The sequence below is a fragment of the Leptosomus discolor genome, chromosome 5 (assembly GCF_034619465.1).
Source record: "Leptosomus discolor isolate bLepDis1 chromosome 5, bLepDis1.hap2, whole genome shotgun sequence".
Classification (NCBI taxonomy): domain Eukaryota; kingdom Metazoa; phylum Chordata; class Aves; order Leptosomiformes; family Leptosomidae; genus Leptosomus; species Leptosomus discolor.
Window position 1 is genome coordinate 65,855,325 of NC_141395.1, and position 25,007 is coordinate 65,880,331.

Genomic DNA, 25,007 nt, shown 5'->3' on the forward strand with positions numbered 1-25,007 from the left:
TGCTACTACAGAATGCAATAAAACATCAGTGCTGCATCGTCAAACAGCACTTATCAAAATAATTTCTGAAATGTTTCTTCTGAAACACAGACAAAGCAATAAAAAGAGGATATATGTTTATCATTTTAAGCATAACAATGTGAGTTAAGAGCTTAAGAATACAAAAGTACTTGGAATGAATAGTGCTACCCTTTTTTTCCTAAGTAGGCATAAAAATATTTTCATTTCCTTCTTGTTTTTCCATACCATTAATATCAACAAATTTCATTCATTTCATGTTATCGTTTACAACTTTAATGCACACACACAGAAAAAAAAGATACCTACTGCAATAGAAATAGTTGCTTCATTACCTTGTTTGCTACATTTGCAAATGTAAACAGCGAGGCAGAGCCAGAACTGACTCTAATGCATGATGGAATATCTTTGTTGCATACGTACACTGTAGAAAATAATTATTCAATATGTCAGGCACCATTATTTGAAATGTAATACATTAATATTTACTAGAAAAATAAGGTTTTTTCTATTTGTTCTCCCAACTTCTTTAATGAAATAAGTTAATCTGACAGTGCATCCAGTAGCTTGTAATATCTTCTACATCCCTGTGGCAAAATAATAAACTACTGGTTGGGACACTATAATGAAAATGATTAAAGTCAGTTCTTGTACACCCTTGTAGCAAGCATGGAGGCTCGTCTAACAGCACCTTTAACCAATTATTTAATATTTAGTTATTTAGCCCTATTTCCCTGAGCAGTTATGCTGAGGAGCTTTCCCTTCATGGATAGTTTTTACAAAGCTTTAAGTATTAAAAAGTACTATGAAGACATTTAATGCTACTTAGCAAAAGCTGGTATAAGTCTACTGAAGGGACTGACTTGTACGTATAGCAATGTTAAGCCTGTGGAGAAGGAACCTTAGATTTTAAGGTTTAGAAATGTAATATATTAAAAATATATTAAAATAAAATACAGCAGGTTACCTTGTTCTATGCAAATTAAACCCGGAGTGTGGCTTCTGTATCAGAGACATCACTTGCAGAAAATGGTTCTCCTAGACTAAAGTGTGCCAGAAAGAATGTAGTGATAAAATGGTAGCTAAAAATCAGCTGAGTCTGAGAAACATCTAGATGAAATTGCTGCCAAAGCTTTGAGGACAAAGTGATCCTAAGGCATGTTGCAGGGCAGAAATTAGCCCAAATTAAAGAAAAGAAAATGACCTTTTAACATCTGTATAATTAACAAGTCTAGTTCGTATATACAATGTGCATATGTTCACTATACCCCTGCAGCAGTATATACATATACACATCTTTGCACTCTTGCCAGTTATGTCTCTTACACAACAGCAAAGGTATTAATTGTCCAGTAAAATTTTCTCAAGGTTATTCGCCATGATTCACTGCATTCTGGCTAGCTTTGGTGGGCCGTCTCCCATACAATTATCTTCTCCCCCTTCTGGCCACCATCCAACTGTTCTTTTTTTTCTTGGTAACCCACTCATTTAAAAGGAAAAAAAAAAAAAAAAGGAAAAAAGGAAAAAAATAAAGAAAAAGGGAAAAAAAAGAAAAGAACAAGGGATTTAATATTGGATAAGGCATGCTCTCTATATGAAGTGCTTTATAGGTCTTCACAAGACATTACAAGCTATTGAATTCCCATCAAGGAAACCTATTTCTGTTTAATTGTGCTAAGTGCTAAGGTTTACTCTTTAGGTTTTCCATTCTTTTCAGCTTGTGCATTGTTCCTGTGTAGGCCCCTCTGGATGTGAGTTGTGAAGTCATACTTGTCCGTGCAAAGATGCTGGCATATGCTGCACTGGAAAGGTCCACTGTCACCATGGCAACTCATATGCAAAGCATACATCACTTCATCCAGAAAGACAATGCCACAGTGCACACACTTGGTAGAAAGTTCATCTTGAGTACTTCTATCAACTTTCTCTGTTTTTACTACATTCAAGGGACCTTCATTTTTTACATTTGCTGGTGCCTTACTCTTTTCCTTGGAGGCACCATTTGCAGTTGGCCCAGGTCTGGAATGCTTGATCGCCAAATCTAGAGGAATGTCATTGTCTGATCCGACAGCTGAAAAATGAGGAGGCAGATTAAAGGTGGGATAAGGCACATAGTTTTGGCAAGGATTTGGTAGGCCAGGCACATGACTCAAGTAGTGTGGATTCCCAGGAACAGACAGCTTATATTTACTCCAGAATCGCAGCCAGTCAGCTTCACTCTGAAAGTCATTGTGTACAAACGGAAGTCCAAAAAGTGGGTACTGGTATTTTTCAATAGGGCTTCCAGGTGGTGAATAGTTTGGGTGTTTTGCAGGTCTCATGTATTTTTCTATTGGGCTGCCTCTCTCTGAGCTTCCTTTCCCTTCTGATATCGATGAACTGTTTCCTGGGTCTCCAGTACTTTCCTGAGGACTTTTTATCTGAATGTGCAAAGGTTGCATCCTTTTGTGAATATCCAGAGTTTGGCTGACCAATATTGGCTGCTGAGCAGAATGGCTTTTAGTCAATGAACCTGGGGCCTCATATTTACTGAGGCTGGGAAGCTGAATTTCTCTCTGATGACCTTCAGGTAAATGATCCTCTGACCTCCTCTCTAAGGGGCTTCCATTGACTTGTTCCTCACTGCTACCCCTCTGCTGTTTGTTTAGCTGCTCAGCCTGAAGTGCCTCCGGGTTAAGGCGCTTTCTTGTTCTTCTTCTAATGATCTGCTCACCATTGTTCTGCTTAATGATGTTTAAAGGCCTGGGAGTCTGCATGGAGCACACACACAATGAACAAAAGGAAAAGAGAAAGACACATTAAACAAATCTGCGAGACCATACTCATGCAAATTTATCTTTTCTTTCATGAAGAACTATATTACAAGAGTTTTATGGGAATGACCAAATTTCAACACAAACGCTGGTTCCTGGTCCCTCATGCTAAAAGTAAACCATGAATTAATTTGTTTTATCAAATTAAGTCAATTGCCTTAGACATACTATACCTATTTACTTTAAAAGGCATGAAGTAGGCAAGCTGTCAAAGCATTTATTACCCTTTACTCCTGAAAAATTCTGGAGGAGATGTGCTGAGAGTGGGTGCTGAGAGCTGGGGATGAGGTGGGAGATGCACGGCCCTATGCACTAGTGTTATTCTATGCACCATGTTACCAGAGCTGGTATTGGGCAGGGCTTGATCACACATCACAGATCACTCCATGACAAGAACTGAGTAACACTTACCTTCATACCTGCTCCTATTTGACACGGATAGAAAATGCAAGTAAACACAAGGCTTGTTGACCACCATTGCTGTCACCTAGCAAAAAAGCTGCAGGTCCACTGTGGTGGTGAGTGGCATGATGGTGGCTGGAAAGGGACTAAGAAAAATGAAGATAAAAGCCCAGGAAAACTTCTCCTATGCACCAAAAGGTCCACCTGGGACTTTGGTACCAACTCCCTCTCCTTCATCCCTACTGTACTTCTTTCTGAATGTTACTGACATTGTGCTACTAAGTCATGAGGGAGGGAAGGCGTCCCCCGAAGGTGGGAAAAAAGGGTCTGTAAAGAAAAAAGCATCGTGGAAGAGGCAGAGGCAAGAACCAAGTGAGGACTTCTGTTTCCATTTGCTACTTCCCCACACCAGCTCAGGGTAGGTGGCCTATTTAGATGAGAACTGAAAATATTTTTGTGTGAAGTACAAAAAACAGTACAAGAAAGGACAGGAGCCAGGTGTCTTTGAAAGGCCCCTCAAGAGGAAGGCAACGGTATGTGAATGAAAGATGGTGCTGTAATGTCGGTATGTGTTGCTCTACTGGGCAGATGTTAAAACAACAAAAACTACCTAAAAGTCATTCAGTTTTGTGTGCTGGCAGTTGCCATTTGTCTCATCCAAATGCACACATAATCCCATTTTGGTTGGAGGCCAGAAAAGTGCCCCACACAGTATTACACTTACATGTTTATTTGGAAATTTTAACATTGTTTTCAAGTGCAGATTAAATTTTGGCATATAGTCAATATCCAAAACAATTTGTACCTTGAATGTAACATAATTTATATATATTCATAACTTTGAATTAATATAAACATATCCAGAGCTGGAAGAGCACTCACTATAGTATTTGTAGAGATGTAGTTTCTCTCTTGACTTGCCATCTTCCCCTCCTCTTTCACCTATTTATTTCCCTGAGGTTGGCTTACTCTTAATGGTTAACTACATTTTAGGTAGTGCAGCTACTTGTTAAGATTTTACTTTCTACTAAAATCTGAATCACAAGAAATATACACTTTGATTTAGATTTTTAATGAGGAAAACTTAAACTTATCAGAAGAACAACACTGGAACCAGCCTCCTCAAACAGATCAAAGTTGATGCAAAATCATGTTAGATAACATTAGAGTATTTTTCTATTTAAATTCTATGCAAATCAAGTTTATAGTTTGCAGAATCAATAGCCATTTAATATGCATAAGCATATACTCTTTATTACACGCTCAGTGTAATTTCCTCATGTTTTTATGGCAATTGTTAAGTGTCATAGTGATATGCTGTGTGACAGTTTACAATATTGTTGATGCTGCTCTTATTAAACTTTTATTTATATACGACAGACCATTTTCATATGGCTTCCAGATAACCTCTCAATAATTTGGAAATACTTTCAGTCTTACTGCTGATGCTAGAGGTATGAAGTCTGACTGTGGAAGTAGTTAAAAGAAACATCTTCATACCTGTGACTAGGGACCCTCACACACTTGTTTGCAGCTCTGGGTCTTTGAAGCTACAGGCTATGAGGAGTTGGTTATTAGGGTGTAGACCCAACTTAAAAATTCTTCAGTATTCAAATGACTGTACTCATCTGACTAGTCTTTAGCTGATTAAAACAGACTATTCATTGGAGTAAAGCTACTCATATTTTCCTTATTCATAGTGCTAAGGTGCAGATAGAAATATTCTGTATTTGCTTGCAAATACGGCAGATGATAGAAAAGTTTAAGCTCTCTTCTTGATGTTCAGTGGGGCATTAAATTTAGAAAACAGTGGAAACATTACCAGAACTTTACTTTTAAAATGCCCTATGTCAGATCCTTAATTATATGTTAAACATAACATTGAGTATGATCACAAAGAATTTTTGCCATGTCTCTATCAATTGGCAATCTTCCTACCCCAAATACATGAGTAACTTGGAAAAAACAAATCACAAAATTCAACAAATAGTTCATTAAATTATTGTGATTAGAATTCCTAGATATCATGGGAAATTGGAGTGATCTCTCCACTAGAAGATCACGTATGTGTAATCTAATCCTAGAATAATATGCTGTAACTCCTCACTGAAGCAGTCCGAGAGTGTGGCCAAGGAATCACTATGGAATAAAATCTAGTTTTCCATGACCAAGTTAGAGCTGTTAAATAAATGAGGAACAGCACCACAATAATATTGGTCAAATTCATGATTTCGAGAAGAAAATGGATATACCCTCCTCTGTCAGCAAATGTGAACACTGTTTGTATGTTTGCAGTGAACTGCATTTTTCTCACTAAAACTATTTTAATAATTGACTGTTGGAATATTATTACACATTTCTTAACATAGAATGTGTAACTCCTCCTGCATTAGAGGAGAGAAATGTGGAAAACCTGGCAAGTTTAATGTAAATGACTTCTAGATATACTGAACATTTTTGAAAACATATTGAAAAAATATTCAAGGGTATCACAGAAATGGAAATGTGACTTAAAGCAGAAATTACTACCATGCTAGCATCTGTCAGTCACTACCACCTAGTAGTATCTGACAGACCATAGATTTTTCTTATTATTAAATACAAGTGAAAAAATGGACCTTAGAGATAAGTATATTATACTCATTCTTGAGTATATAAGTATATTATACTCATTCTTGAGTATATAATATATAATGAGGACAGTATTTCTAGATAGTGATAATCCAATCAAAAGGGAGCTATGAAACGTGTAAACCTACTATAGATGAACTTTACTCTGTTGTGTAGCATAATATAGTTTAACAGCGTGCCTCACAGAAGGGAACAGTTCTATTCCCTTCAATTTTTATAGTTTCAGACATTTACCTAATAACTGAATCACCCTAGACTCCTTAATTCAAAACCATACATGACAAATATTTACTGTAATTTTTCATGAAGAGACAGACAGGCAAACAGATAAAAGAAACTTTCACGTTTCTGGTGTCAGTCTAAAGAGTGCCCCTTTGCATGGGAGTGTCCCAAAGGAGAGATTTGTTCGATTAGTTCAGACTCCAACTTACAATGGAGTTGCTATCGTACCACAGCAGAGTGGAGGCTTAATTAAATTCTTTGCGTGCGTTTGGTCAAAGTTCAATTGAAGATATTAATGTCAAATGTTCACTGAATGACAGCTTATTGCCATGCTTGAACAGTGGAGCTAAAAGATACTGTCAACTTCTTCCTTCCTATATGCATAAAATAAAGTTTGACATTGTATTGCTAATTATTATTTTTGGAAGCACACTAGTTTGCTCCTACTGGTTTGTAAGAATTATCTGAGCTACGTGTTTGAATTCAAAACTGATTCCTGTAGCTTTTATCTCTTCAATAAGTCATGCTAACAATCACAGTCCAACACTATACTTTAGAAAATTATATTAAAAAAAACCCAGGAAAATGGGGGCTGTGAATGGAAGTTACATAAAGAACTGGACTCCAATGTCAAATTATTGTTAAAAAGCCAAACTGTCCTCCTTAAAAATCTTTGTGGATGCTCATCACTGACCAAATTCCTTAAATTAGATATTATATGTGAAACTTTGAGAGATCTCCAGGAAGTTGATACTTTTGGCAAGACTCGGCCAAGCTGCAGGCCAGAGATCATGCATTAGTCCATCTTCTCCCGCTCGGATGCTATCTAACTGGCTGGGTTGTTCTGGAGCTTAAAAAGATTTACTGACCTCAGAATCACAGTACACGGCAAACAGAGGTAACCTTTCAGACTGATGATGGTCTTGCTCCTTTCAAAAACTGCAATATTCTTCTTTTTTATTAAGTGGGCCAGCTACAGAGGTTCTTGAGTAAACAGGATAGTTGTTATATGGCCTGTACACAAGACCAAGGGTAACATTCACAGAAACTACTAACTGATTTAGAAGCTTATGACTCAAATTTAAAAAGAAATAGGTACAGGCCTTTGGGAGTCTTAATGCATTTTAAATATACTTTCTTATGCAGCTTTTTTTTTTTTCTTCTGAAATGGAATTTATGAAAAAAGTTTTAAAAAATATGCACTTTCAGCCATAACATAGATTTCTGATTTGGGCTCTAAGCCTGAATTGTTATGTTGCCTTGGCAAACCCTCAAAGGGTGCCTCAGCTTCTACTTCTGAAAAATAGTAACACTTTTTAACTTCACAGGAATGTTGTAAAAATTAACTAATTAGAGTCAAATCTTGGTCACCTGTCTCTCCCACGTGCTTTTATTAAAGACAGCAGGCATGACAGTGGGTCTTAACCTGAAAGATTCTGAGCATTTTGGCACTGACAACAACCCCCAGCAGCACTACAGGCTTGGGGATGAGTGGCTGGAGAGCTGCCAGGCAGAGAGGGACCTGGGAGTGTTGACTGACATCCTGCTGAACATGAGCCAGCAGTGTGCCCAGGTGGCCAAGAAGGCCAACAGCATCCTGGCCTGTATCAGAAACAGGGTGGCCAGCAGGAGCAGGGAGGTGATCGTGCCCCTGTACTCGGCACTGGTGAGGCCGCGCCTCGAATCCTGTGTGCAGTGTTGGGCCCCTCACTGCAAGGATATCGAGGTGCTGGAGAGGGTACAGAGGTGGGCTACCAAGCTAGTGAAGGATTTGGAGCATGTCTCGTATGAGGAATGGCTGAGGGATCTGGGGCTGTTTAGCCTGGAGAAGAGAAGGCTGAGGGGAGACCTTATCGCTCTCTACAACTACCTGATTGAAGTTGTAGCGAGGCGGGGATCGGTCTGTTCTCCCTAGTAACAAACGACAGAACAAGGGGAAATGGCCTTAAGCTGCACCAGGGGAGGTTCAGGCTGGATATCAGGAAGAATTTCTTTACTGAAAGGGTTGTCAGGCATTGGAACAGGCTGCCCAGGGAAGTGGTGGAGTCACCATCCCTGGAGGTGTTTAAAAGACGGGTAGATGTTGTACTTAGGGACATGGTTTAGTGGTGTTGGTAGAGCTAGGACAAAGGTTGGACTCAGTGATCTTGAAGGTCTCTTCCAACTGAAACTGTTCTATGATTCTATGGTTCTATGATCCAAGGAAACACTTAAGCATGGCTTTCCTGGACCTGGACCAGAGCATTCAACATCTTTCATGATCAAGTCAAGTGTCAATAAGATGAAAAGCAATATAGACAGTCCATGATTATTTCTGCCTGATCCTGAGGGATGGTGAATATTCCCCTCACCAAGTAATGAGTGCCATCAAGTGAGTAGCTTCCTTGTTATTTCAGAATCCTCCAGCAAACTACAAGAACTGTAGAAAAAAGAACAAAAAACCCACCACCACACATCTCCAGGAAACACACTGTCAAGAATAAAGGGGGGAAGAGCAGTGAAAGAAAACAGAAACCACAGCCCCTCAAAAAGGGATTTTTTTGATACAGATGAGACGTCTAACTTTAAGAATCTTTTTTTTTTTTTTTTTTTTAATTATGAACATGAGGGCTAGTGAATTTAGAAAGCTTTCATCACAACATATTGTATGCCTTTAAACGGAATTCTCAGAAAAGAATAATTTTCCCCTTATTTTGTATCAAAATAATTAAATGCATCACTGGTGATCTCAAACACGTCTACCCACAGCATCCCAGCCTGTTTCATAATGAATCACACTGGATCCCAAAGTGACCATACTGCAAAACCCTGTTAGGAAATTAACTGCAGGCCAGGGAGTGGCACTAATCACACAACCAGACAAGACCACAGCTGCCCAGCTTAGCTGTATAACCCCTTTTTTTCTGAACAAACCAGTAAGTTCTTCCTACCGAGTGAAGCTTCTGGTAGAGGCCACACGCATTGCATACATATCCACCATTTGCATTCTTTCGCCAGAGAGAGGTCTTTGTGGTCAGGCAATTGGCACAAAAAACACCCGAGCCTCTACGTCTCTGAAATAGGGAAGAAAAAAAAAACACACAGAAAAAAAAACAGGTCAGAGGTGAGTCACATGAGCTGCGAAGTTAGGACAAATCAACACAGGAGTTTTGTCTCTAGACTGGCAACAATGACAGTATAAAACCACACTGCCCATAATGAGGTCAGGTTCAATTGTGCTTAATAGGCACCACTGATTTTCATTATAATTAACCCTAGAGTGATGGATGAGGTGTGTGAAACACCAAAGCCTTTTCAGAATAACAGCTTTAACTTTTTGAACTTCAGGTTTTGTGCATTTAATGATGGTTTCTAAACAGCAAATTCTGAAAAAAACCCTCTGGAAGCTGATAGAGAACATTCTGTAAACTTCTCCTGGTTTGTTCACTACATTTCACAACACATTATTTCTTTTTACTTTGCTTGATTTTGAAGTGCGATCAGTAACAAGAATTCTGAAACACCACCATTTCAATTAATTACAGTTTGTATCTGCGTCATACTAATTCCTTTAACAGAGATTATACTTCATTAATTGAATACACGATATTCAGTTCCATTCTTTCCCACCTACTTCTGAAATCAGTTTAAGCTACCAGATATTTCCCACAGCCTACTATGAACAAGGAGTAACCTCTGCCAAACAAAAGTACAGTATTCTTAATGAGACTTCTCTTGAACTTCACCTGAAACCCCAGAAAACACTGTCTCATCGATGGCTAGATTTATTTATTTTATTTTAGTCAGGCAAAGAAAGGCACAGTACAACTTTTCAAAATACAAATTGATTTTTAACCAAACTGAGCTGTGCATTCATCAGCTTTCATAATGATCCAGGAATATTTAAAAGTAGACAAGTTTATGAGTATTGCTTGTTAAATTCTTTCTACAGAGTAATGATTTCATTAAAATTCTCATTTAAACAAAAGCCAGGCTGTGTTTGTGGGCACAAATACTAATAAGCAGGAAATGGAATTCTTTTGTTGAAAAGAAAATCTGAATTTCAACTCCGTTCCCTTTTTCCAAAGGAAAAAAAATCAATAAGAAACCTTCAGCATCTAAGATAAGAATGAGTGAGCACAGGGAAAAACAGCCTGGCAAAAACTAATTTTATTATAAATTAAGAATTACTAACACTATAAGTAAAAATTTCAGGGTTTCATAAAATTTAAGTAATTTATTTAACTTTAGTCCATACTGTAGAAGACTGGTGTTCATGCCAAAAAAATACAATGGTTATAATTGTACTCCGATACATTTCAAATGGAAAGCTTTCTGCAGACATAATTTTGGCTTCAAGACTGGAACACTTTCTTGGCATTGAAAGGGCATTTGATTCATCGGGTGTTTCACAATGTATCACTAAAAAGACCTGGTGAGCAGCCAGTTCCCTATAGGGTAATTTTTCCATCCAGATGCAAGTGCTATCAGAGCCCCTCGTCAGCTAAACTAATTATGATCTTGCATTTGCTGATGCCTGCTCACTCTAACGTTCGACATCCTCCATTAATCATCAATACAAGGAAAATGAATGAAACGTAAAGAAACGAGAGCTGGTAAGCTGCACAGCCATAAAAATCTGAAATGAGCGCAATAATTTAACAAGATTGGGGAAATGTTTCTAGTGAGCACAAAGTCAGGCTAACAATTGCCCTTTTAAACCAAGAACACAATTTCATTAGTACAGCAGGTTGTGCTACTTTAAAGTGATACAATAAAATAGAGATTGTCATCAAGATAATCTCTCTCACCCCCTTACATCATCCCCTACTTTGTCTCTTAAATCAGAAGTAGGAATATACTACTTTTTTCTCAATTTGGCCAAAGGGAGAACTAAATGGTAGTTGATATCCTTCAGCAAGCGTCTAACTAGTGGTGTACATGAGACGCAGCTCGCTCTGGGAAGGCGCACTTGCCTACAAGTAAATTGAAGCTCCCAGTTCTTTCTGTGGTCACATATGCTTGCACAACTTCACCTGGCTGCTGAAATATTTTCCTTAAGAGTACAATAAAAGCTTCGCTACACTAACCCCAATTTGGTCCACTTGAAGGATGAGAAGTTTCCAAGTGGAAATGACTGTATATGGCCAGGATTCAGTTACAACTGCAGAGCTGTTCCCTTTCCATTCCTACTTTTTGTCTGTTGGCCTATGGCTTCTTGGTGTGGTGTATTAACCAAGTGGAGTTTTAATCTCAGTAGGTCTTTCCACCTGTTCATGTCTGTTTGTGTTTCTTGAGTTGGGAAATACCCTCCGAAGTCATGGAAGACTTTTAAAATACAGAGATAGTGGTCCAGTTTATACGCTGCATTTGCACACACCTGATTGGTGACAGAAGGTGCAATAACACTGAAATCATCATTGAAGGCTATGGAACTAGTGTAGCTTTAAACCAGTGACAAAAGTAACTAATTTTTTCTCTTTTTTTAAAGAAAGATCTGATTAGAACTGGACATTAGTTGCAATGAAATAATACAATGACTACAGCTGACGACAATCTACAAAATACCTAGTAATTGCAATAAGTATCAAAAATCTGTACCTGTGCTTATTTAGTACTTAGAAACTATTTATCTTTTCAAAATTTCGAAGCAGTCCAGCTAAACATCCTGCCCTAAATTTAACGCAAAGTGTGTAAATTCATCTTACATGCTGTTCTGCATCTTATCTTTCTTTATCTTTTCGTATTTCTGTATTATTTAAGGACCTTACAGAATAATCAACAATGATTATTCCCCTATCTAAGTGTTCCAACATAGACTATATATACTAATAAATTAAGAATTAAACCACCTCTGGAAAAATTTAAATGCTGTTACTTTGTTGAGCTTTTTGTTTATGAAACATGTTTTTATAGTGGGGACACAGAGCTTTAGAATGGATTTCCTGGGGTGAAACAGGACTGTGACAGAATTGGACTAAATATTCTTGACTCCTAGATCCCACTAACCACAGAACAGACCTGCTTGTCAAAACAAACCTGAGAAATTTTGATGACAGCTGCAAGAAAAAATGGAGGCTGTTTTAAAGAGCCTACAATGCCTGTAGTCCTCTCCTCTTAAACAATACAGTTTTTCAAAAAAAAACCCCCCAAAACCCAAGAACAAAAACCTAGGCCTTTACTTCCCATATACCAAGTTTTATAAACGTTATAGGCCAACAGAAATTACCTAAATTTTTTTATGTTCTAAATGTTAATTAGTGATGATACTTCTACTGTTAGTGATGATGTGTCTGTTTTGCTTTGTATACTCAGAATTTGTACTAGTCAATAATAGTGGCCAATATTTCTGGTTTTCTGGGTAGTCTCGCAATTGAGCTCCAATCCAGAAAAGTCTGTGCAACAGCTATGGCCCGCAGCCTCCATCAAACCCAGCCATATGATCAAGAGCTCTGTGAAGCACCACCCTAGCCAACATTTTCAAGAAATAGGTTATGGAACCTTTTGCTCTTTTTCAAATGTGAACACATACTTATCATAGTCAATCTCGTAAGATCAGCTCAAAAAAGGTAAGTCAACAGAATTAGTCATGGGAGGGCTTGAGCCACAGATGAAAGGTTTCAGTCTGCAATCAATGACACTAGCACTAACTGGAGTTATCCATGAAAATATCCTGTACATCCTTGGAAGAATAAGCCAAAAGGGTCTAAATAACTACAATATGTATCTACTAAGCAAAGCTTTAATCATCTGGAGCGTTATAACCACTACATTACAATCCCAAATCCTGAAGGGGCCAGTGCAGCAAAGGGCCTGTCTCTATTTCCATTCCAGTTCCTAGGTCTGGGCATTTAATATCACAGTTGTCTCAAATCACACTGGGCTGTAACTTGGCACATGTTTTTGTCAGCCCAGATGCAACTTTTTTTTTCTTTTCTTTTTTGGTACTGAAAACTTTATTTAAATCAGTTCAGCTGTTTATAATTTGGAGATTGGCCAAAACGGGGGGGGGGGGGGGGGGGGGGGGGGGGGGGCGTGGGGAGCAGAAGGGATTTCAAGTTTTTCAGATAACTGTCTAACAAATCTACAGTCATAGTGGCTTTGCTCTGGGGAAAAAAAGTACGCACACATCTTAGTATTTTAGTAGCAGCAAAGCAACAAGTGGATTATTATTTTTATGTAGCTAAGCTATGAAAGTTTCTAATTATTCATTGAACATGTCTTGCAGATCTCTTTATTGTTTTCCCTCAGTTAAGAACCATGCTGAAAGCATGTAATTGCATAACAACCCTTGATATGCAGAGTATTTACTCACATTTTTTATGGTTTCATATCTTGACCGTTTCAAATTGAACAAGTCTGAAACTTGGTATACACATCGTCAAGCTTGAATGCCTCATTTTTTTTTAACTCCTTAAATGATTTGCACTAGTTACTAATAATTTCACTGAAACAAGGAAATTATTAGTAGTGCTCTCTGCTAAGCAATAAACGAAGAGAATACCATAACAAGTCATTCACTCAGGCACCTTGACAGGATCAGGCCCTTCTTTTTCATAAAAACCACTTTAGATTTTAAAAAGATGACCCTACAGTTTACAGGATTTCAAACTTTGTAGCCATATAGAAGTGTCAGTGCACTCCACAGTTACACAAAAAATACTTTAAAATGTACTGAACTTTCAGTTATTATTTCCATGGCTCTTCATGTAGCAAGATATACGTTGTAAAAGCACAGCCAAAAACACTGCTCAGGAACTGTGGCTTTCTAGCTAGCTAGACTAAGCAGCGGTGCCTGACACTCTGCTAGTGCCAAATACATCCTGTTTTCAAAATTTCTGCCAGAAGACGCTTTTAGAAACTCAAATAGGCTCCACAACCATCAGCCAAGCATTTTTCTTACATCACCTTCTTGGTTTTGGAGACAATAAAACTTGCCTTTTTGCTGATTACTTTCACTTCCTCATCAAATGATGATACAATGGAGCCTGAGTGTATTTTTTTACCATCTCTGGCTTTACCATCTCTCAGAAACAGAGCACGTTGTAATCATGGCTCCAGAACACAAGATGCAGAGAAATTATAAGTATTACCCAAGAATATGCATATGCCTGACTCATTTCCAACAACGAAGTCAGGGAGTACAACCATACATGCCTCACTGAAACAAAGGCAAAACGCTGGCTCTGGATGCTCTCTGGCAACAAGGGAGGTGCAAAAACGGAGTGCCAGGAAACCTGCACGCACATGGTTCAGTACGAGCCAGGTGACCTACTGTGGAGGGGATCAACTGTAAGCAGCTGGTCTCATACCTGTAATCATTGGGCTGCTACCACATGGTTCAGAAAAAATAGTATAATTCACTCATAGTTACATCTGTGTATGTTGCATCTGCACTGCCCTGAGTGTTTAGGAGTTTTTTGTTTCACACCTGCTAGGTCCTTCCAGGTATTGTCATCGTTACATGAGGAGGTATTTAGTTCTCTTGAGTTTTGGTGATGCTCAGATAAATTGAAGTTTAAAACCCAGACAGCAAGGCAGCATCTGGATGTTGGAGTAAGCGCTATTTTCTTCTGTTTAGGACGGGAAAAGAATATTTCGGCCTTCATTTCTTTTGGCTGCAGAGGCACTCAGACCTTTCTGAACGTGTTTAATCAAAACTGCTTTCTCTCTTAACTATGAAAACAGCCACAACTATGTCTCTGTGAAGTTTCACATTCTAAAATTTTAGTTGCTTTTGCTGTAACTATATCTAAATTAAAAAGAAAGTCATTGGATTTTCTTCCCTTTATAACTTGGACAGCTTTCAGGAATAGACCAGGCACAGCAAATTTTCAGCCCCAAAGCATAAGTTATCAGAAAAAGCAAAACACGTAAAGCAGAGTGTTAAAGTAGAAGATGTTTTCAACCTTAACTATGAGTTAACAGATGCCTCTTGAAGTCATTTTAATGTGCAAAATCCAAACTCTTCATCTAAGACATTTTCAAGAACAATTACATTAAAGAGCTGTATTTGAAAGACACATAAGAAAGAGGTTAGGAAAAGCAAGGTAGGAAGAAAGTAAAAATGCCAAGAGGAAAGTTAAATTACACACCTAATTCATATAAAAAGTTTAGTGGAATTCTTAATACTGTATTGTGACAGCATCTTTTTATGATATACATGGTATTACAAACTTTTAATGAGAGGAATCAGTGGGGTTTAGAGAAGAAAAAAACCACAGACAGTAAATTAAACATTACTGCTAGCGCAGCCTTTCAGAATCCTACCCCCGATCCCTTAGGGAGAGTAAATATTTTAATGTGCATGTAAACTGCAATTATTTTTTATCAGCGGCAAAAACGCAGATGAGTAGATTTTGTCCCAGCATTCGAAGCATTTCCCTGTATTTTGTAGAGCTACATTAGAAACAGCGGCATTCACTACTCAGAAAAATCACACCATGCCCAAAAAACAGAGAGCGAACTACAATCTCTTTGTGTCTTACTAGCAAGAAGACTTTATTAAGATACTAGTTTAGGATGTCACGATCGCTACCAAAGTAAAACAGTGGCAGATCAAAATAAATAACTAAATTAAGAAAACAGCTATGCAAAGAAGCCACTAATCACTTGCTGTTGGATCTCTTCATTGCCCCCTAGCTACAGCTGACCCAACCTTTGCCACTGTGCTGGAAGGGAACCGGCTTCGGACATGCACCTTCAGCCAGAGCCTGAGCTCCACAGACAGGAATTTACCATCGTTTTCATAATCTGTTAAGAGCCACATGCAACTATGGGATCACATAAATAATCATACTTAATACACTTTACAATGATTTATTAATTTTCTTTCATTTGAGCATTTATCGGTGAAAATTACATAGTTCACAGTGAGTCTCCTCGTTAATCCAAACAAGGATGGAAGATAATTTCACAGTTTGCCCCTCAAGATCTGCAGTGGCACAAATACAAAACAACAAAACTTCTTCTGCAGGTTAGACTTCCTTCCCGCAGTTAGTCGTGGTTGATTCTTAAACACTATGCATTAAAAATATATGTGATCTTCTGTTGGGCCAAACAGAGATACACATACTAAATAAATACACATATATGTACTTATGGTATGAGGCATCTGTAATGAACACTGAGAAATATTTTCTGTGAAACTACATGTTAGTCTGGTTTGCAAAGGGTTAAATATTTACTTAATCATTCTACACAAAGTATGACTTTTTAGAAAGTGGTTTCCTTCAACCATCTTTTACTAGACAAAATGTATTTTTTAGGTCTTATCCTTCATCTCGTCATCCTCAAATCTCTTCCAGTGCCTTAAACAGCAGCTACCACACTACGGTATGATCTCGCTTCTGGTGTGTTTTGCCACTGACTACCAGCAGTACAAGACAGACTCGCATGGAGGCAACCCAAAAATTAATTTTAAAAGTTTTATTAACGCCAATAGCAAAAAAAAAAAAAAAAAAAGGCAACCTGGAAACCTGCATTTCCCGCACAATAATGATGTCATTTTGCAGCAACTGAAACCTATTCAAGAGGAATAGAAATTCTGTCTCCAATAACTCACTGAGTCAATTACACAGGAAAGTACTGTAATGGGCTGTCCCCCGTCAAACAGCGCACGTACACGACTTCCTTCTCAATTACCAACTTGTCTGCATTGCCATCTGTAAAAACGAACGCATACCTTGTGCTGCCAGTTTCTGCTCTTGCACTTCCATTAGTGGAACTGGCTGCAGCTGCTCAAGAAGAAAGCCCTGATTGTCTTTGTTTTCCCTCAGTGCAGCACCATTTTTCTCCCTTCCTCTTGTACATCGACTCAAGGTAACACGTTATCTCTGCGGAGGTGTGCTCATGAGTATCTACACTACAGTCCGCCTAAATTTCTGCCCCGTTTTCTTTTTGCAGTTTATCACCTAATGCAGTAAAAAGCTGCCAGCAGCATCTCTCAGCATCTTCACCAGAATTATCATGTTAGTACTGCAACAGGTTTTATCAGTCCTTTTTAGGAATTGTTGTAAAAATTGCTAAGTTTCTGGCTAAACATCCTCCCACTTTTCTAAATCACCTTGACCACTCAGGCAATTTTGAAAGTGCTTGTATGAAATGATCATAAATAAGATTTAATAAAAGAAGTCTAATTTAGGAATAATACTATTTCCTATAAAAAACGGTTAGGTAGATGCGTTACTGCGCACAAGCAGGACAGAGGGAGCCTGGTTTGGGAGCTACGATCCTTGCCCCTAAACCTTTCTCCACCGGCACTTTGCTGAAATAGACTCATGCAGCAGCTCCAATGCTGAACGGCTGCCTGAAAACTCAGCACTCGTACACACAGTTCACTGCTCCTTCCCAAACGCCGTGTGCTTCCAAGCGAGCTCTGCTGTTGTTAGAAACAAACCTAAGTCATTATGAGTCTCTTGCATTTTTGATAATTAGAAACAACGTAAATGGTATAAAATGTACAAAATTAGACTACTCTTCTTCTGATCAGTAACTGGTTAAAGTAGAACCCTCAGAACTAAGCACACTGAAAGAGACATCCAGAAAACTGGAAATGCTTCTGACTCTCACTTCTTGGCACAAGGCAAAAATATCCAAGCCCTGCCGCCTCTAAAGGGGAATCTAAATCAATAGTTAGACTTTGCTAAAAACAGACTCACTTTCTGAGATAAAGAGCCAGTTATGAAGGTGCCTAAACATGGAATTAGATGCTTAAGTTTAGGCATCAATACTGGAGGATTTATGTTCAAGAAGGCACCCCATGTATCTCTTCTTTCATGAAGTAATCTCACTCACCAAATGAACAGACAAAAATGGAGCAAAGATACGTCCATATTTCCTTAAACACCCCTAACTTTGACATGGCAGAAGAACCAGACTGCTTTTGCAGATCTCAGCTAAGAGCCAAGATGTAACTCTACATGTGATAGTAATTGAGGGTCCCAATCCTGCAAGTGCTCTGCTGTAAGCGTGAGCACAAAGCCGCTGGAGTTCTCAGCTTCTGGCATCTGTTCCCACTTCCACAGAAATCAGATGGGCAAAATTAAGTTTGGGGGGCGGGGGGGGGGGGAATCACAGACATTTAAAAAACATTCCCTGACCTTATTAAAGTCCACGTGATCTCTATTTATATAGAAAATGGCTCAGAAAGCCAGAGGAACTCTCATTTGTAGATTTTGGCTGAGGGCTGCCAAAATCAGCAGGGGAAAGGCTCCTCAGGGGTAAAAATTTCAAAAGCCATTAAGTGTCTTAGAAGCCTCAGTCCTGCTGACTTTTGATCACCTACATCCTCCCAAATTCGCACCCCAAATCTGGAAAGCACACTGGAAGACTAATTTCTAATTCAAAGTTACAAAATGAGGATCTAAAGTTTTCATATAAGTCTTCAGGACTCAGAGAGGAAATGTCAATTAGGTGTCTACTTCTTGGTGAAAACCAGTGAGGTAACAGTTACCTGTTACTTGTACTTTAAAAAATTCTCCTTAGGACCATTAATTTTAATTAAAGAAAAAAAAAAAACAGGAAAACGTTTCATATGGGCAGCTATAGCTTATATACTTGTTCAGGAACTGAAGTAACTATAATTTCAGTCTCACGCAGTCCTCACGAGCAAGCTGTTACTAGTGTGGGATCCAAAGCAGACTATGTCCACCTATTACGTTCAATGCGCTCAGGACTGCACTCTTACTGTAGATCTTGTTACGTGCTGTTGCTAGAATGGCTTCTATTCAGAAAAATCACTTGCCAACCCATACCACAAAATTACCATAGTTATTTCCTATTGTGATCTTAGGGAGAAACAGTGGTATCCCAGATACCACGGTGTGGTAAATATTGAAAAGTAGTGGCCTTTTTATAATGGACATTTTCTTCTAATCCAATCCATTCCAAACACTTCCAGATAACAAGACAATAAGGCAGAGTCTGTGTCTAAGTGGTTGGTTCTACATAATCATCTTATTCTGTCCTGTGATTCCACTTTCAGAAAAAACGTTTGATGGCTTGCTGTTTGATAGCCTTAGGAAGTAAGAATGGACTAGAGCTGTGACCAACTCCAACATCCATCTAGGGACATATCACCCGAAAAAGAAAAGAGGGAAAAAGAAAATACGTCCGTATTTGTATTTTTTAAAGCCAATGCATCTAAAAGTGCCAAGAGCCTCCTTGAGCTGCATTAGGCAACGCATTGCCAGCAGGTCAAGGCAGGTGATCCTTCCCTCTGCTCAGCCCTGGTGAGGACTCACCTGGAGTGCTGCGTCCACTGCTGGGCTCCCCAGTACAAGAAACACATGGATGTACTGGAAAAAGTCCAGTGAAGGGCCACAAAGATGATTAAGGGACTCAGTCATGTGTCATACTAGGAGAGGCTGAGAGAGATGGGACTGTGACACCTGGAGAAGAAAAGGCTCAGGAGGATCGTATCCATATGTACTGATGGGGGAAGGAAAGAACATGGAGCCAGGCTCTTCTCAGTCGTGCCCAGTGAGAGGACAAGAGGCAAAGGCACAAACTGAAATACAGGAAACTCCATGTGAACATGAAGGAAAACTTTTTTTGCTCTGAGGGTGACTGAATAAAGGAAGAGGTTGCCCTGAGAAGCTGTGGACCGTCCGTCCTTGGAGATACTCAAAACCTGACAGGTCACATCCCTGAGCACCCTGCTCTGGCTGACCTTGCTCTAAGCAGGAGGGTTGGCCTAGATAATGTCCAGAGCTGCCTTTCAGCCTCAAGGATTCTGTGAATCTTTCTTCAGTGAGAGGCTGTAGATTGCTCGTCACTTTTTTTGTTCTATTAATTTCTATCCATTTTAGCCTTAATTCCTACTCATTTGCCTTGAAAAAGAAAATATTTTCAATTTCATGCCTATAAAAGTATTAATTAAAATAGACCAACATCCAGACTGAATGTTACAGGTTGCAGTCTGTAAAACTGTACAGCTACTAAAATTGGAGAAACCTACTTTTAAATTCCACCATAAATAATTTCCGAATGTTTACAAGGAACTGAGTGAAGTATCTAATGTAGGTTTTGCAAAAATTATTCTCTGCTTGCTCTTTCCTATCAAGAACCTAATGCCTACTTGTAAATGAGGCTCAGCATAGGGTGTTGTACAACTTTCCTTAAAAATACCATTAAGATGAGGAGGAGAAGAGAACAACTGTTCTACGTTTTGGAGACATTTCTCTTTAAATAGTGTTTATGTACTGCAAGCATCCTTTCCATAAACAAACCAGGTCTTTGGAACAAGTGAACACAATCTCTGAAGAATCTTTACCAGCTTCTATTTCTGGTACATGATGCACTGAGAATTTTAGGCCAACATGGGCATATGGTCTCCTAGTTTGATAGGAAACATTTCATGGAATTCAAGACAGAGACAGAGCATAACGACTGAAGACCTTAAAATCTGTGATATAAAACGAGGTTGGGAAAAAAAAAAAAGTTAAGAGGAAAAGTTAAGAGAAGGGGAAGCGGAAGGGGAAGAGGAAGGGGAGGGAATGGGCAGGAAAGGCAAGGAAAGGCAAGGAAAGGCAAGGAAGGGAGAAAACCAAGTGCTTTCTGATACAGTACTAGAGGCAGTAGTAGCATGTAAAAGCACTAGAAAAAGGAAAGTCATGGTAACTGATGTGCACAAAGGAATACTCTGAATCCCCTATTAATCAAGCTTAACCTCATTAACTAAACTGCTTTAACCGCTTTTTGTTTTTTTAGAATCACCCAGTAGGGAAATAATTTTTTTTTTAAGACCAAATAATAAACAATATTTATCTTAATAACATCCAGGCAGGATTTGTGGCTTTTCTGACTTTGCAGCCCTAGAAACTGGTATGCTCTCTCTACTTTTTATACTCATTCACATCTGTACAGACAGAATACTGTAACTCCACAGTGTCCCTTGTCTAATTTTTCTCCTACCTTTAAGGAAGTGGTTCTTAAATTGCTTAAGACACCAGCTTCCAAATCTGCATTGTCAGAATCACTCTCAGAGATTGCATTTCACCAAAGCAATTGTTTCTAATGCAAGTGGCAGGGTGAGCTTACTGCTGGGGCCAGTCATTCTCTTAAATGGCACGAGCCTGATGAGAGCAGTATGACAGAAATACTTAACTTAGTGAGGTTTTCCATCATGACTTCTGCACGCCGAGGAAGAAATGTACCCACCCTGTCACATACTCAGGTTTTAGATCAGAGAGATGTGAAGGACTGGAAAACGGCACTCAAGAAATCAAGCACTGGGCTGGAAGGAGAGGCATGGCAAAAACAGTCCTGCAAGCCCACAGTTAACTTATTCTTCACATCCTTTGGAGGCTTCTTAAATGAAGCTGACTGCGCAGGAATGCCTTGTAAAACAAGCCCTCTGCTTCCTTTCTAAAGTGGCGTCAGTGAAACAGCTCCACAGCCTTGCTCGCAGGCAGCTGTGGCTGCATCCACGTTGCAAGTGGAGAGGCAAAGACCATTGAGTTGCCTGAATATGTGCATGCGTTTATGCAGAGCTAACACACGGACTCAAAGAAGAACTGTTTGGTCACGTTCGACTGATCAATTTATCAGACTTTGCTGTTTAGGCAAAAAATCTCAGGAAACAGTTTCCCTTTTACCTTCTACCTCCTAGTATCACAATTCATCTGATCTTGAAACCAGACTCCAGAAGGTCCATGTAGACAACATTGAAATGAAAAGAAACGTTTAAATTTACACATGCTGTACAAAATCATACCTGCTACTTGCAAACAGTCTATATTCAAAGCCATTTCTGTCTTAGTGATAGAACAAAAACTCTGACACCAAAGAATTCACTTTTCCATTTAATTTAGGTTTTCCTTAACAGTGAATGACAAATCGTTGTCATTCCCTTTCCTTATCTTTATCATTTCCTGGAATCTTCATGAGTGAGAAGGAAAAAGACGTACAACAGAAAGGAGCACACTTATAGTGAGATGCCTTTTCTCTATGAGAGAAAAAAAAAATCTTCCATTTCATCAGCATCTTTGCCAAAAGCCTTCTTTCAGGAACTGAAAAGAGAAGGGCCTTTATTTCCTACATACATATATTTTATAGGAAACATTTTTTGGTTCTGTGTCATGGACTAGGTTTTCACACCTTAGTGGCTAGTCGTATGGAAATGAACATGGCTGTGGAAACTTCATGGCTGTGAAGCCCTGATAGTAAAATCAGCAGGAAGATGAGGAAGGTGCGGGGAACACTGAATGATTCATGCGGTAACACCCTCTGGACCCTTTGAGGAGATTTTGGGGTAGCTGCCAACGCTACCTGTCTATGACCAGCATCCTGGACCCTCTAAAGCAGGCTTTAAATCTGGGCATGATACAGACGGAGTAATTCTCTTTTGAATAATGCCCAAATATCTAAGTGGACGTGACATGTATGGATTTTTATAAGGAACGATCTTTCCAAAATTAGGTTGCAATTACCAATGAGTTATACCTCCCAGAAATAATTCCTAAAATATAAATACCAGACCCCATTTCCTTTATTAATAGCAGTTTGAGTTAATGAGGGAACAACTTCCAGAAGTTACTGTAGAGCAGTGCAAACCTAAGCATCTTAGCTACGACATTCAACAAATTGGTGTTTTACAACTAACTTTTCCTTTGACAAATCAAAGAACAAATCCTCTCCTATTTCATACCCAGTATAACTCCACCTATTGCATAAAGCACAAGGAAAGAAGATGGCAGAAAACCTACAGAGCTAGGACTGATTTGATGCCCGTCTGTTTTAGACATAGAGGAAGAAAAAAAAAGAAGATAAAAAACTGACTACAGTGACCTTGGCTCTCACTACAGTAAGGGCAATTCTTCCCTGGATTTACTATTGCATCGCCATCTACTTTTGCAGCCCTGGCATATGCATGGCACTACCAGGGCAGACATGGTAGATTTATCTTCAAGATGGCTTGTATAATTTTGCATTTCAGGAAGGACAGCCCTAGCACCGTAGCACATATTGCATGCACAGGCGGGGTTGTGATTTCTACTACATTTCAGTGATTTACGGTCTTGTAATGGAATACAAGTTTCCTACAGAATGTTGCAATCTCCCTACAAATTTGGCCTTGTCTGCTTTACTGGCAGGTTGCAGGAGCAGCCGAAGACCAGCACTGCAGAAAGCACGGGGTACAGTCCCAGCTATAGAGGCGAAGGTGCCCAAAGCAGCTGGGCAGCGCTGAGTGAAGCCAAGCTGGGCTGTAACAGTCAGCTGCAGTCACTAGAGGGTACTGCGAAGGCACCTAAAGGATGCTGTTCCCATGGTAGGGGGCAAAGGAAAACACTGGGAAACCCAACCATAGCCAGCATCACTCGACAACTAGAATAAGCTATTTTAAAGCCAGATCTGCCTTAAAAATGCCTAATCTCAGTTCTGATTTTGCTGCGTTCCTGTAGGAAGTGTTTGCACATGCACACATGCCACCAATAAGCCAAGCAACTCACGCCTTTATGGTTCATTTTTAACTCCAGTGCAGCCTGCGGATCATGAGTCACACAGTCCCTTCTTACGCAAAAGGCCAAACAGCTACAGAGACAAGAGCAAGAATGAAATTCCTATGGTTTCAACAATAGTTACTCATAGAAAGCAAAATGGGGATCCCCTTGTTTATGCACAGCATCACATAAGATTACAGGGCTATTTAAGCAGTAAGGTAGTACCGAAAAAGAAGGAAATAATCTCAGCGTCAGACTTTAGAAGACATCACTATGTTGATTAGTGAAGCAATAGCAATCACCTAATGAAAGAATCTTTGCCACTGCTTCTTCAGAGTTTGTCCATTTAACACTGCTATCCTGTACAGAGTAAATAACTGCCAGGAAATCTACTGCACATACTTCAATATTCTGGTATTTTTAAAACACACAACCCTTTTCATGCATGAATATCCCTTAATGTGTCTGCTGGAGTTTCTGTGCATTGCACGGACTAGCAAGAAGGGATGTTGGATGATGGTTGCGTTATGCTCTTAAGTTCTACCAGATTTCAGTAATAATTCTGATCAACTGGTGCATTCCAGACTTTATTGCCCATCTTTCTTTTTCCATTTCTTCCATCAACCAACCAGTTAAGAAGAAAATAGGAAGGAAATGCGTGTGCAATGGATAACACAGCATTCCAATGAGACACAGAAGTGGACAAATAATAGAATAGTTGGGAATATCAAGGAAAAATGTTAACATTAACTAGGTTTACTTTTCACTTTATTTAAATAAAAAAATTTAAAGTAAGAAGTTTCTGTATTTTAGTCTCAGCCAATTTTGGGCCACACTGAATGTTAAATAAACTATTATTTAATCAAATACAGGCATATTAGTCTCACTCCTGCTGACAACTTCAATTAGAATATTTTTGCTTCACAGAAAAAAAAAAAGAAAAAAGAAAAAGCTCACGATCTTTAAACTACTATGGCTTCTGCACAACATCTGGTTACAATTTTTTATATATTCAACCATCAAACTTCTATCTCCACAAAACAGTTTACTCAAGATTTGTTTTAATTATCCTGCATTGCAAGCTTCATATGGGTTTGAAAAGGGGGTGAAAGGATCGCTCACGATGCAGACAGATGCAAACTGAAAAGGACTGTACATTGAAAGATGCTTTTGAAACAATTTTTAAAAATGAAAAAATCCTTTCTGTCATTGCCAGGAAACAAGTGCTACTTTAACTGTTTCATTACACGATACCTCTCGGCTTGTTCATTAGCAATTTTAATGATTTTTTTTGGTTGGATTCTAGGATTCAGGCAATCTTTATGAGCACTTTCATTGGAGCCATACAAGTTGCAAATACATCTTTTCTCTTTTTCTTGCCAATGCCACAGTGGGAACACTGTATTTCTAAAAGTGCTAGTTTAAAACAGAAAACATAGCAAAGAAAGCATCTGAATGTGATAAAGTAGAAATAAAAATGAATTTTATAGCAGCACAG

General features: G+C 38.9%; 1 protein-coding gene across 2 annotated transcripts in view; it reads right to left on the reverse strand.

Annotated features, from left to right (window-relative positions):
- Positions 1–1,706: 1,706 nt before the first annotated feature.
- The window catches only part of TRPS1 (transcriptional repressor GATA binding 1), a 172,902-nt gene continuing 149,601 nt past the window's right edge, over positions 1,707–25,007 (reverse strand). For both annotated transcript variants that reach the window (XM_086465720.1, XM_086465721.1), the window contains exons 5-6: positions 9,017–9,139; positions 1,707–2,768 (exon numbers count right to left, since the gene is read on the reverse strand). In XM_086465720.1, coding sequence (XP_086321846.1) covers positions 1,707–2,768; positions 9,017–9,139 — 1,185 coding nt within the window. The remainder of the gene's footprint in view (positions 2,769–9,016; positions 9,140–25,007) is intronic.